Here is a 15,390-nt window from a genome sequence, read left to right on the forward strand (position 1 = left end):
GTCAATGAGGGATTTTTAATCACTGCTATGTTGAAATTGTAACTAATATTGATACTGTTGTTGATAATATTCATTTTTGTTTCACTACTTTTGGTTTGTTCTGTGTCGTGTTTGTGTCTCCTCTCAATTGCTCTGTTTATTGCTGTTCTGAGTGTTGCTGGGTCGGGTTTGGTTTTGGAATTGGATTGCATTGTTATGCTATTGCTGTGTATTGTTTTGTTGGATTGATTAATAAAAATAAAATAAAAAAATAAAATAAAAATAAAAAAATAAAATAAAAATCATTAAAAAAAAATCGATTTAAAAAAAATGAGAATCGATTCTGAATCGCACAACGTGAGAATCGCGATTCGAACATAATGTCATGGCTGTCTTGAGGTTCCAATAATTTCTACAACTCTTATTTTTTTGTGATAGAATGATTGGAGCACATACTTGTTTGTCACCAAAAACATTCATGAAGTTTGGTTCTTTTATGAATTTATTATGAGTCTACTGAAAATGTGACCAAATCTGCTGGGTCAAAAGTATACATACAGCAATGTTAATATTTGGTTACATGTCCCTTGGCAAGTTTCACTGGGCGCTTTTGGTAGCCATCCACAAGCTTCTGGCAAGCTTCTGGTTGAATTTATTAACACTCCTCTTGACAAAATTGGTGCAGTTCAGCTAAATTTGTTGGAAAATGGATGGATGGATATTTACAAAGACACATTTTTTCCTCTCAATGTTGCCCCCGAGTCAAAATAATTGCTCAGGTCTGCTCTATATAAAGGACTTAAAGTTAGTAATATTTTTGGATGACATGACTACATTTTGTTCAGGAAAGAACATACAGAAGCTAATACAAATAATGACAGAAGAAATTAACACATTTAAAGAGATGGTTTGACAATACAGACTATATTTAACCTTAATAAAACTAAAATAATGCTATTTAGAAACAGTATAAGAGAAAGTCAAACACAAATAGAGTAGACATTGACAGGGTAAAAAAACGTTTTAGGTGTATTAATAGATGATAACATTATTAGAAATCTCATATAAAAATATAAAATAAATATGTCAATAATGAATAAAGCGTAATATGTACTGGAACAAAAATCACCTCATATTCTCTACTGCTCGCTAGTGTTACCATATCTGAGTTATTGTATAGAAATATGGGGAAATAACCACAAAAGTACACTTATTTCACTAACCGTGTTACACAAATGGTTAGTTAGAATAATACATAATGTTGAATAGCGATAATATTCAACTGGCTTAAACCATAAACCATTAAATTACCAATGGAAAAAAAATGTTTCCTCAACACCAAATTTCCGTTCAAAAAAATAGATCTTTGGAATACCCAGCATTTTTGAAGAGCTGTTTGTATGCTGAAAATTGCTGATTGTTTAATTCTGTTTGAATCATTAGGAAAATAGAACAAACAAAAAGAAGTTAGTGAAGTTTAAATTATCCCTTAATTTCTCAGTGAAAGAGGCCTGAAACATAATGACACAATTCAGGCATGTGCAGCAAATGAGCATACTGCTGTAGGTTTATTAGGTACTTTACTGTATATAATTTTGTTGATCCAATTCAAGATTGTTTTGGCCTTGATAGAGATACATTTTAGTTTAAAATATTTGACTGGATCAGTTAAAATATCAAAATACTCCCTTTGCAACGTCTTGATGATATTGTCAGTGACTGTGTGTTTCTGCTTATTCCACAGGGTCGTCAAAGAAGAGATTTCCGATGACAACGCCAGGCTTCCTTGCTTTAACGGGAGAGTGGTGTCCTGGGTAAGTGATATGATGATCCATGTTTGTGTAGAACACTTGTGGAGCATGCAAATATGACCACCTCCATGGAGCTTTTTTTAAACACTTTGTAGTTTGTGCTTATATACTACTGTATTGGTCTCTTTTTTGCTATTGGATGTTAAACCGTTAGAAAATACATTCAGCACTTGATCAATTTTACCACTAAACAGATCTCTTCCCGCCAGTGCAACCTATTTGTAATTCTGTTGACTGCAGTAGTTTTATAGTGTTCTGGAATTACCAGAATGTCTCCAGAGGACAATAGAGGATGGCAAATTAAATCAAGCTGTCATGATAGCTGGGAATTTACATTTTAACCGTCCCACTCTCATTCAGGACTAAAGACATGGGTTAAAGCTGTGGCCTAAAAATTGATGACAAAGATTGAATGGCAGGCTGCACATTTAATTTTGTCAGTGGCTTTCAACTGGGGGGTTTTGTCCAGCATACAAATGTGGTATTTTATTGGTCACGGTAGTGTAAATAATAAAGCGGCTTCCATTCTTTCCACAAGTCTCACAACTAGTTTGTGTTTTATCACTTGAAATTGAAATTAAGAATTAGTACTACTGCTAGAGTAGCCTACAATTGCCAATTATTCGGGTTTTGCATGCAACAACAAGTTGTTAATCTACAGTATAAGATAACATTCATATTATGACTGGTGGTTATTTTATTGTCTGCCTTGAGGCTCACTGTACAAAGTAGTATTGAAACATTGTTGAAGCAACTATTGATTACACAACGTGGGTCACAGCAGCCCAACATCACTTATTTAATGGTTTTATATTAATTATTTTTCACCCACTTACTCATGACTCAATTACAGATGCAATTATTTTCTTATTGTAGTTGGTGGATTTGCCACTTAAGAATAAACTATTTTTAACCAAGTAAACTGCATAACCAAATGTCCCAACTTAAATATATTTTTCATATATCGCCATTCAGAAAATCAGAGGAGAAATATTTTGTAATGTATTTTGATATTTTTTTCAAATAGTAAATGAGGCTAGTAGGCTTGTGGAAAATTGCATGGATTCAGCCATTTTTTCAATATTACCGGTATATGAGTAATTGTATTATCAGTTCTTAGATATTATCTTTTCTTACGTGTAACATTTGTTTTAAGTAGAGTGGTATTTCTTTGCTCTAAAGTCCCACATTCAATTGTCTGATTTTAAGCCATTGCTAAGTGACAGCAATACAAAATACATTTGCATTTCAATGCATGTGCTACAAACGAAACAAACTGGTTGCTTTATAACATTGTGTCTTGGAATAAACATTGGTTATTTTAGCATGCAGCAAGTTTAAAAGTGTACTGCAGAGACATAAACGTTGTTCTGGGTCGTTTCTAAAATCCATTCACAATGTTATTTTAGGGTCAAAATAGTATTTGCTATTGCATGTTGTTTCTTGAGTATCATAAAAGCACATTTAATTTGAAATGTCATGAGCATGGAAATAACAACGTGCTGTAGCTTGCGCCGTTAGTACACAGGGATGTGCAGAATTCCTGAGTGTCCTTACTGCACACATGTACTGTAAACTTGTGGCACCAATGAATTGTATCACATGCAATAGAATAATACATTTACTAACATTGTTAGTCCTATTTCTTCTTCAGTTATTATTGACGCTCAGATGAAAGGAGAATCACTATATAGCTCTGTAGGAAATGTATAGATGTGTGGGATGGATTTTGCCTTGTGGGGCTCAAGACTGCTGACTAGCATTGACTCATAATTTGTGTGGCAGGATCTTTCATTTTTTTCTAAAACTATCTTTTGCTCCCTCTCATAGTTAGTGCTAGCAGAGAGCGCTCACTCTGATGGAGGATCTCAGTGCACAGAGAGCCACCCGGAGCTCCCACCTCCTCTTGAGAGAACAGGCGGGATCGGTGACTCCCGGCCCCCGTCTTTCCAGTGAGTAGGCCAATCGCTGCTTGTCATTTATGCACAATTAAAAACACACGCCAGACAGTGGCAGATTCATTTAAGATCACAATCCTGGGTGACCTTTTACCCTGCAGTGTGCCCATTTGAGCTCAGTGCAGAGAAACATCACAGGCTTCGTTGACTGTGAACTTGGTCTGCGCCTGCCTGTGAATATACCACATATGTGCTAAAGCTGAAGTACCGAAATACACTCCAGGGCAACTATTTTCACAACCAACCCCCCCCCCCCCCCCCCCCCCCCCACACACACACACACACACACACACACACACACACACACACAATTGCTTACACACGCACGCTCACGCACACACACACTTGTTCACAATGGAGAAAGGCGCTCATAAATGTAAAAATGATGTGCACGCCGCCGGTGCAGCCTTTAGATAGCCGTTATAGCAACTATCCCTCATTAAAAAGCAGTATCCACTCAGAACAGTCGTCCATATGTACCTAACAGGCGTTCATGTGGCGTTCTTAGAAGCCTTAGATGCCAGTACCTGGAGAACATTCCGCCTCTTTTTAAAGGAGGTGGTCCAAGCTTAAATATAGCTTGAAGGGCTAAGGGTATTAGGGTGAGGGTTGTTTGCACTGCAGGGCCAATGCAATATGGCCAAAGCTCTATATTGAGAACAAGCAATATGTCATGTCCTGGTGTATCTCTTTATCCAGCATTTGACATCTCAGCTCGTGTTTGCCCTCTCTGGGCAATTCCCTGCTGCTTGTCTGACAGCTTCCCTGATGATTTTATTGTTCCCGCTCAGCTCTAGCCAGGTCTTCTGCCACCTTGTGGTTCAAATTGACAGTGCATCAACCTTCACATCATTATTCCCCCGCCCTCCCCTTTCTTCCTTGCTCGTCCTTTTCTCTTTTCCTCTTTGAGCCAGACAGGCAAGCCTTTCTCTCAGAGACGCCGCGTGGTGAATTCCCTATAGTGAACCTCCTCGCTCTCCGAGATGAATCCACTCTTCCAGCCTTTACTGCTCTCTCTAAATAGCTGGAATAATATTACCACTTTAATTTTCCTTTTGTGCTTTATTCAGGCAGTTCATGTGTTCCTTGGTGTGAATGGCTTTATTTGATGACCTTGCAGAGTAGGTATTTTGGGCTGAGAATGGACACAACTGATGTGTCTCTGCCCAGTAATCCGGATTAACAGACATTAAAAGCACCCATCTCCATTTCCCAAGAGGGGGGGGGGGGGGGGTGGACATTGGCAGCAAAGGGGCTGGTGGATTTAAAAGGGGGTTGGGCATTTCTTCACTGCTGGAGTTTAGCCTTGAATAATCTAATCGTGGATTAAGAAGCAGTGACAGCCTCATGGCCAGGCAGACACCACCGGTCGTTGCCCTCATCCATAATTATTGAGAGTAGAAATGTACCTACATACTCTACTGTGACTCTGGTTTGATTTACGCACACACTTGCTTTAACCTTAGCTGCGAACACTAGCATTGTTAACTAGAAAAGCACTTGGAGAGCGCAGTACTCCGCCAGGCCCTACCTCCCAATTGTAAAGTATAAATCTTGAATCTTTTTCATTCATTTTCATTTAATTTTTATTCATCTCCTTCATTGATGTGCATCTTTGATAGACAATTATACCACAATTATTCAGTTATACATTTACACACCAATGCCTGAGAAGGAGCAGGATGAAGAAACAAATCTTATATTTTCCTGCCCCCTTCAACATAATACGTAGTCTTAATGATTTATAAACCAACAATACATCCAAATATAACGAAAACAAACACAAAAAAAAACACACACAAAAAAAAAAAAACACAAGTGCGAAACTTCATGAAGTACAAACCGAACACAAAAAACAAACAAAAGAAGTAATATGCACCTCACGGGATGATACAAAACAAATACAAAACCAGGCAAAAAATAAGTAAAATAATAAATATAAAGCAAAATGTAAACACTTATGGCTGTCCTTATGCTGTCTTTATATATTTTTTTCAATTGGAATATGTTTTTACAATCTTTTATCTCATTGTAAAGAGAATTCCATAGTTTAACCCCCACCACTGATATGCACATTTGTTTTAAAGTTGTCCTTGAATACTGATGTTTGAAATGACCTTTTCTTCTATGCTCTTCATTCTCAGAATTGATGACAAACATTTTTTGTAAATTTGCTGGTAATGTTTTACTTTTAGCCTTAAACATGACACATAATGTCTGTAACTTTACTAGCTCCTGTAATTTCAATAAACCCGAATTAATAAATAATATGTTAGTGTGTTCTAAGTAATCTGCCTTATGAATAATCCTTATAGCTCTTTTCTGTAGTTGATACAATGCCTTTATGTTACTCGTATATGTGTTCCCCCACACTTCCACACAATAGCTGATATATGGCAATATAAGTGCACAATACAATATACGCATTGCCCTATAATCTAACACATATTTTACCTTATTTAATATAAAAATATTTTTAGACATCTTTTTCCATACATGTGCAATATGAGATTTCAATGTCAGGCCGTCATCCAGTATCACTCCTAAAAATCTAAATTCAGAAACCCTTTCAATATCAATTCCATCTATTGACAGTTTGATCGTTTCCTCCCTTTTCCTCTTACAATCTGATGGCGATCCGGATCACCCCCAAATAGTAATTACTTGTTTTTTATCCCATTTCTTACACTTCTTGAAAGTTTATTTACAATATGCCTGAATATTTTTTAACTCTTTATCACGAAATGATAGAAACGGAGTGGAGCCTTCATCCACTCTTTGTCTCTGTGGTTGGAGGCGGGTCCACAAACCTACACACACACAAGCTCATAACCTAACGTAAGGCATCGTACTAGAAATGATACAGATCAATCCGAAAATGAATTGACTTGTTCGTTATCCCAATTTGGACATTTCCTGAAAGTTGGATGAAAATCCACCCACAACCTTTTTTCGCTTTCTATACATGAATGAAAGAAACAGAGTGAACGCTCGTCAGTTATCCGCTCTCTTTGTCTCTGTTGGGCCGCTAGCGGACATACATACACACGTACGCAGGCACGCATGCACACGCACACACAAAAACGCAAAACGGACATTTTTGAAATGTCAATGAAAATACGCCTGACTAACACACAGAGGAGATAACCACCGGGTGGAGGTAATAACTGTAAGCATTGCATATTGATCATAATTCCTTTCAGAGTGTTACCACAGTATTGTGGTAATTGTTAGCTTCTTGTGGATGCATATTTCCTTCTGTTAATGCACACTGAATGTGCCAATGTATGTATGGGCATAGATATGCATTTTGAAAGAAACATGTATACCAAAGAGTGTGTGTGACAGACAGGCACTAAACTGACAATGTTGAGCAGAGTTCTCACCAGCGTCAGGTTTCGTAAAGTCTCTTGACCCATCAGTGCCTGCGGCCACAGCATCTCTGATGCTCTGACAGAATAACAATCTGCCCTGTAGCCTTTCCATAACAGCCATGACTTCTCTCAGACACCAGGAACACTGTCTGCTTATTGCTCTACACACACCTGCTCTCGCACTGCACATCATCATTGTCATTCTGTCCACTGTGTCATGCTTCAAATCATGCTGTAGGCACCATCTGGGCTTTCAATAGGGCTCATTAATGCCAGCATTGTCCAGAGTAACACGGTCTGTGGCTATGTGGTCATTAATGACAGTGGAAAACGCAGCATATATCGCAGAACAATGACTGGATCTACAAACCCCGTTTCCATGAGTTGGGAAATTGTGTTAGATGTAAATATAAATGGAAAACAATGATTTGCAAATCCTTTTCAACCCATATTCAATTGAATGCACTACAAAGACAAAATATTTGATGTTCAAACTCATAAACTTTAGTTTTTTTTTGTAAATAATAATTAACTTAGAATGTCATGGCTGCAACATGTGCTAAAGTAGTTGGGAAAGGGCATGATCACCACTGTGTTACATGGCCTTTCCTTTTAACAACACTCAGTAAACGTTTGGGAACTGAGGAGACACATTTTTTTAAGCTTCTCAGGTGGAATTCTTTCCCATTCTTGCTTAAGTTGTTCAACAGTCCGGGGGTCTCCGTTGTGGTATTTTAGGCTTCATAATGCGCCACACATTTTCAATGGGAGACAGGTCTGGACTACAGGCAGGCCAGTCTAGTACCCGCACTCTTTTACAATGTAGCCACGTTGATGTAACACGTGGCTTGACATTGTCTTGCTGAAATAAGCAGGGGCGTCCATGGTAAAGTTGCTTGGATGGCAACATATGTTGCTCCAAAACCTGTACGTACCTTTCAGCATTAATGGCGCCTTCACAGATGTGTAAGTTACCCATGTCTTGGGCACTAATACACCCTCATACCATCACAGATGCTGGCTTTTCAACTTTGAGCCTATAACAATCCGGATGGTTATTTTCCTCTTTGGTCCGGAGGACACGACATCCACAGTTTCCAAAAACAATTTGAAATGTGGACTCGTCAGACCACAGAACACTTTTCCACTTTGTATCAGTCCATCTTAGATGAGCTCAGGCCCAGCGAAGCCGACGGCGTTTCTGGGTGTTGTTGATAAACGGTTTTCGCCTTGCATAGGAGAGTTTTAACTTGCACTTACAGATGTAGCGACCAACTGTAGTTACTGACAGTGGGTTTCTGAAGTGTTCCTGAGCCCATGTGGAGATATCCTTTACACACTGATCTCGCTTGTTGATGCAGTACAGCCTGAGGGATCGAAGGTCACAGGCTTAGCTGCTTACGTGCAGTGATTTCTCCAGATTCTCTGAACCCTTTGATGATATTACGGACCGTAGCTGGTGAAATCCCTAAATTCCTTGCAATAGCTGGTTGAAAAAGGATTTTCTTAAACTGTTCAACAATTTGCTCACGCATTTGTTGACAAAGTGGTGACCCTCGCCCCATCCTTGTTTGTGAATGACTGAGCATTTCATGGAATCTTTTATTCCCAATCATGGCACCCACCTGTTCCCAATTTGCCTGTTCACCTGTGGGATGTTCCAAATAAGTGTTTGATGAGCATTCCTCAACTTTATCAATATTTATTGCCACCTTTCCCAACTTATTTGTCACGTGTTGCTGGCATCAAATTCTAAAGTTAATGATTATTTGCAAAACAATTTTTTTTATCAGTTTGAACATCAAATATGTTGTCTTTGTAGCATATTCAACTGAATATGGGTTGACAATGATTTGCAAATCATTGTATTCCGTTTATTTTTACATCTAACACAATTTCCCAACAGCTTGGAGAAGGCATTCGACCGTGTCCCTCGGGAAGTCCTGTGGGGAGTGCTCAGAGAGTATGGGGTATTGGACTGTCTGATTGTGGCGGTCCGCTCCCTGTATGATCAGTGTCAGAGCTTGGTCCGCATTGCCGGCAGTAAGTCGGACATGTTTCCAGTGAGGGTTGGACTCCGCCAAGGCTGCCTTTTGTCACCGATTCTGTTCAGAACTTTTATGGACAGAATTTCTAGGCGCAGCCAAGGCGTTGAGAGGATCCGGTTTGGTGGCTGCAGGATTAGGTCCCTGCTTTTTGCAGATGATGTGGTCCTGATGGCTTCATATGGCCAGGATCTTCAGCTCTCACTGGATCGGTTCGCAGCTGCGTGTGAAGCGACTGGGATGAGAATCAGCACCTCCAAGTCCGAGTCCATGGTTCTCGCCCGGAAAAGGGTGGAGTGCCATCTCCGGGTTGTGGAGGAGACCCTGCCCCAAGTGGAGGAGTTCAAGTACCTCAGAGTCTTGTTCACGAGTGAAGGAAGAGTGGATCGTGAGATCGACAGGCGGATCAGTGCGGCGTCTTCAGTAATGCGGACGCTGTATCGATCCGTTGTGGTGAAGAAGGAGCTAAACCGGAAGGCAAAGCTCTCAATTTACCGATCGATCTACGTTCCCATCCTCACCTATGGTCATGAGCTTTGGGTTATGACCGAAAGGACAAGATCACAGGTACAAGCGGCCGAAATGAGTTTCCTCCGCCGGGTGGCGGGGCTCTCCCTTAGAGATAGGGTGAGAAGCTCTGCCATCCGGGAGGAGCTCAAAGTAAAGCCGCTGCTCCTCCACATCGAGAGGAGCCAGATGAGGTGGTTCGGGCATCTGGTCAGGATGCCACCCGAACGCCTCCCTAGGGAGGTGTTTAGGGCACGTCTGACCGGTAGGAGGCCACGGCGAAGACCCAGGACACGTTGGAAAGACTATGTCTCCCGGCTGGCCTGGGAATGCCTCGGGATCCCCCGGGAAGAGCTGGACGAAGTGGCTGGGGAGAGGGAAGTCTGGGCTTTCCTGCTTAGGCCGCTGCCCCCGCGACCCGACCTCGGATAAGCGGAAGAAGATGGATGGATGGGTGGACAATTTCCCAACTCATATGGAAACGGGGTTTGTACTAAATTTGAAAGTCCTAAAGATGCAGATAATATTACAAACTGTGGTAGGTGCTTACAATATGTGTAGGTCAAAACACACCTCACCCCTCTCTACCTTTCAGTTTCTGACTAAAGTTGTTCTGGTTTTAGTGCCAACGCGGTGAGCAGTCGTGATGGCCTCGACACCGAGACAGGCACAGAGTCTCTCCTCAGCCACCGCCGGGAACGTGAAAGAGAGCGCACTCGGAGGAGAGCTCGTGAAACTGAAAGTAAGTATGACTTTTGAGCAAAGTTCAGTTATTGGGCATTTTACTTTTCGCTTCCTCTTCATATTAATTCCCACTGTATATTTAGGTAATGTGCTGTTTTGTACCTTAAAGCAGTGGTCCCCAACCACCGGGCCACGGCCCGGTACCGGTCCGTGGACCGATTGGTACCGGGCCACACAAGAAATAAAAAAAACAATTGTTTAAAAAAAAAAAAAGTATTAAATCAACAAAAAAAACACAATATATACATTATATATCAATATAGATCGATACAGTCTGCAGGGATACAGTCCGTAAGCACACATGATTGTATTTCTTTATGATAAAAAATAAAAAATAAAATAAAAATATTTGTCCCCCCCCCCGATCTGTGGGACAAATTTTCAAGCGTTGACCGGTCCTCAGCTACAAAAAGGTTGGGGACCACTGCCTTAAAGGGGCCATATGTAGTAATGTGGACTGGAATGGTACTGCAATCACAGTCAAAATTCTGTAGTCCCCTCCCACTCTCCATGACTGATGTTGCCAGATACGCAGCCGAATCCGAATCATACGCCAAGGAACTTCAAATAGCAATCGACGAGTCCTATGCTCTAGGTTTCTCTTGTTTATGCTTCTTGCAAGATAGTTTTCCTAGTAATTATGCAACATTTTACTATTGTTGATTAGCCAAATGTATTTGTGGAGTTAGGCAGTAATATTTTAGTCGAGAGTTGGGACAGATTGTTGGCATTACCCTGCTAAAATGTCTAGTTTGACCGCACGGACCACCATCAAAATATATTATGTATATAGTGTTACCATTTCTTATTGTGCAGAAATATGGGGAAATAACTACAAATGTGCACTTCATTCACTAACCATGTTACAAAAAAGATCAGTTAGACTGATACATAATGTTGGATATAAAGAACATAAAAACACTTTATTTATTGAATCAAAACTATTGAAACTCCACGATTTGGTAAAATTGTAAACAGCTAATTTATGTACAAAGCAAACTATGACCTGCTACCCAATAATGTACAACAATTCTTCTCAACTAAAGAAGAGAAATATAACCTTAGAGGAAAAATTAACTTAAAACATTTGTATGCACGTACAATATTCAACATCTTTAGCATATCAGTATGTGGAATTAAACTAAGGAATGGATTAAGCAAAGAAGTTAAGCAATGTACTGATATGATCCAGTTTAAGAGGTTGTTCAAATTAATAGTGCTTACAAAGTACAAGGAAGAAGAATTATGAGAAATACCTTCAACCGTTTTGAAAATGGAATATTCTTCATCTCAGAATGTTTATCATGACTGACTTAATTATATATTGCAAGCACTGCTGTATTAATCATTTTCTAATCTAATTGTGTTTCAAAAAGAAGACAGTAAATGAACATGTATATTTGTAAAAAGGGGTAGGATTAAATAAGCTTTGCTTCTTCCTACTTGTTTTCGGACATGATGTAAAGAAAAAATTATATGAAATTATGTGTGATGTATTGTACTGTAAGTGTGTTCATGTTCGAAATAAACTAGACTCAATCAATCAATCAATCAATCAATCAATCAATCACCATCTTTCAATGCAGAGTGCGATTCTATGAGCCAACCAACATTACGCAAAAACCAAGTTGCGCATAAATCATATAGCCTACTACCAAGTCAATTGTTGATGTGTGAGGGAGCAGGGTTGGGGGTGGGGTTTGGTGGTAGCAGGGGTGTATAATGTAGCCCGGAAGAGTCAGGGCTGCATGGGATTCTGGGTATTTGTTCTGTTGTGTTTATGTTGTGTTAAGGTGCAGATGTTCTCCCGAAATGTGTTTGTCATTCTTGTTTGGTTTTGGTTCAAAGTGTGGCGCATTATTAGTAAGAGTGTTAAAGTTGTTTTATATGGCCACTGTCAGTGTAACCTGTGTGGCTGTTGACCAAGTATGCCTTGCTGTCACTTAGTGTGCAAGCAGAAGATTCTTATAACAAAAGACTAAGCTGGCATGCTGTTAATACAGATTGTAAAGGGCGCTAAATGCTGTACTATCATGGCACCACCTTATTATTATTGTAAGGGTGAAAATCGGAGAATATCAATCCCGGGAATTTTCTGCGAGAGGCACTGAAATCCGAAAGTCTCCCGGGAAAATCGGGGGGGGGGGCGGGCAAGTATGCAGCTGAGCCGCATCAGAGTGATCAAAGAGCCGCATGCGGCTCCGGAGCCGCGAGTTGCCGACCCCTGGACTAGATCATAGACCAGGGGTGGGCAATTAATTTTTACCGGGGGCCGCATAAGCAACCCGAGCACTGCTGGAGGGCCACATTGACAAAATTTCAATTACATTTTGTTCAGTATTATTTTTGATATACCGTAAAATAAATAATAATAATAATAATAATAATTAATAATAATAATAATTTCATTTAACCTAACTTAACTTTATACAAAAGCAGATTGCTTTTGATGGTTTTATTTTTAACACTGTCTTACACAACACTTCCTGATGTATATACAATGCAAAAATGTCCATGTCTGCATATGGTTAATTTCTGTCACTTTATCCTGCATTATCCAACATTTTTCCCCGTCAGATTTGGACAACAATCTGTTGTTAAAAATCGTTTTAATCATATTTATTTTATATTGTTTTTTATATTGGTTTTATATGTAATTATTTTTTGTTTTTATTCAGTCATTGGCAGTGTTGGGACTAACGCGTTACAAAGTAACGCGTTACTGTAACGCCGTTAGTTTCGGCGGTAACTAGTAACCTAACGCGTTATTTTTTTTTATTCAGTAATTTAGTTACCGTTACTACATGATGCGTTACTGCGTTATTTTACGTTACTTTTGATGTAGTATCGGCTAGAAACAGAAGCGCTGCGGTGTCGTTCTTCTGAATCTTCCTCTGTCACAAGCCGGAGAGAAGAAAAGAGGCACGGTCTATGTGTGTATGTGTGTGGGTGTGGGGAGGGGATGAGGCACACAAGTTTTTTTTGTTTCATATATCAAACCGCGGATCACGTGATCCGCGGTTTGATATATGAAACAAAAAAAAAAGTTGTTGGCACGTTCAGTCCACACACAGCGTGGTCATGGCGAGCGGAGTAACGGAGGAGCTTGAACGCCCCCGCCATTGAATCGGTGTGTTTATAAGTGCAGACTCGGTTGTGCAAAACGAGGATTTTAAACACATGCTGAACGTGCTTGAACCACGTTACGACATCCCGTCGCGCACCCACTTCAGCAATAAGATTGTGCCAGATCTTTATGAGCAGGAGAAGAAAAAAGTTGTGGATGAACTATCCCGAGCATCAGCTGTTGCGCTCATGACAGACGGGTGGACGTCCAGCGGAACTATAAGCGCTCACTTCATCACAGCAGACTGGGAGATGAGAAGACACGCCCCCTCTACGAGAGTCACCTTGCGCAGGTACTGACACAAGCAGTGGAGGAATGGAAGATAAAGATATCCCAGTCACACGTGATAATGCCAAAAATCAAATAATTACAGAGAATGAGGCAGGACTGGGACCACAGATAGGTGCTTTGCACATGTAGTGAATTTGGCATCACAGAAGGGAATCTCAGTCAATAGGATGGAGCGCCTCTTTGGGAGGATCAGGAAGGTTTCTTACTTCCACCCAAGCACAACAGCTGCTCATGTGCTTAAGACAAAGCAAGAAATGCTAAAGCTGCCTGCTCATACATGATGTCCCAACGAGGTGGAACTCCACTTATGATATGTTGGAGCAGCAGGCAGCTATATACTCTGCATTGACCCACAACACCCTGAAGACAAATGTCACCCTGTCTGATGATGATGTGAGAGTGGCAGGTGAGGTCCTCCAGGTGCTTAAACCCCTCAAAAGTGTTCCATCTCTACTGAGCACTGAAACTTCACCATCTGTGTCAATGATCCTGCCACTGAAAACAAGTATTCTACAATCCATGGCTCCAAGTGTGGAAGACAGCAGCATCACTCCAGATGTCAGGCTTTATGTTTCAAGGAAGATGATGTGCCTTCTTATGTTGCACTTTAACTTGTTTTTTATTCATGGTCATTGGTCCAAGTTTAAAGAAAGGAGGAATGCCTTTTTATGTTGCACTGTTTTTCATTAATCATGTTAAAAGGAAAATAAAAATGTATGTCAAGTTGATCAACAGATTGTATTATTCTCCAGTGCAATAACAGTACTGAAATGAAGGCAAAAAGGGCATTAATGGGAGCTTTAAAAAAAGAAGAAGAAAAAAAGATGTAACTAAATAGTTACTTTTCACAGTAACGCATTACTTTTTGGTGTAAGTAACTGAGTTAGTAACTGAGTTACTTTTGAAATAAAGTAACTAGTAACTGTAACTAGTTACTGGTTTTCAGTAACTAACCCAACACTGGTCATTGGTGGAGCTAAGGATAATATTTGAATATTGTTTTTAATATTGTTGTGCAGCACTTTGGAAACATTTTGATGTTTAAATGTGCTATATAAATAAAGTGGATTGGATTGGATTGTGGGCTTCACGGTGGCAGAGGGGTTAGTGCATCTGCCTCACAATACGAAGGTCCTGAGTAGTCTTGGGTTCAATCCCGGGCTCGGGATCTTTCTGTGTGGAGTTTGCATGTTCTCCCCGTGACTGCGTGGGTTCCCTCCGGGTACTCCGGCTTCCTCCCACCTCCAAAGACATGCACCTGGGGATAAGTTGATTGGCAACACTAAATTGGCCTTAGTGTGTGGATGTGAGTGTGAATGTTGTCTGTCTATCTGTGTTGGCCCTGCGATAAGGTGGCGACTTGTCCAGGGTGTACGCCGCCTTCCGCCCGATTGTAGCTGAGATAGGCTCCAGCGCCCCCCGGGACCCCAAAGGGAATAAGCGGTAGAAAATGGATGGATGGATTGGATTGTCACACCTACCAGCTTGTCCCATTTCAGTCCTAACATGTCCAAACAGGCATTTACCTATGTGAACAAGTCATTACCTGTGGTT

The 15,390-nt window shown here is 40.3% G+C and overlaps 1 protein-coding gene across 2 annotated transcripts in view; it reads left to right on the forward strand.

Moving 5' to 3' along the window:
- LOC133622051 (segment polarity protein dishevelled homolog DVL-1-like) overlaps positions 1-15,390 on the forward strand; it is an 87,651-nt gene that overhangs the window by 31,188 nt on the left and 41,073 nt on the right. For both annotated transcript variants that reach the window (XM_061984594.1, XM_061984602.1), the window contains exons 2-4: positions 1,724-1,793; positions 3,621-3,742; positions 10,298-10,416. In XM_061984594.1, coding sequence (XP_061840578.1) covers positions 1,724-1,793; positions 3,621-3,742; positions 10,298-10,416 — 311 coding nt within the window. The remainder of the gene's footprint in view (positions 1-1,723; positions 1,794-3,620; positions 3,743-10,297; positions 10,417-15,390) is intronic.

This window comes from Nerophis lumbriciformis, linkage group LG01 (genome assembly GCF_033978685.3).
Source record: "Nerophis lumbriciformis linkage group LG01, RoL_Nlum_v2.1, whole genome shotgun sequence".
In the NCBI taxonomy this organism is placed as follows: domain Eukaryota; kingdom Metazoa; phylum Chordata; class Actinopteri; order Syngnathiformes; family Syngnathidae; genus Nerophis; species Nerophis lumbriciformis.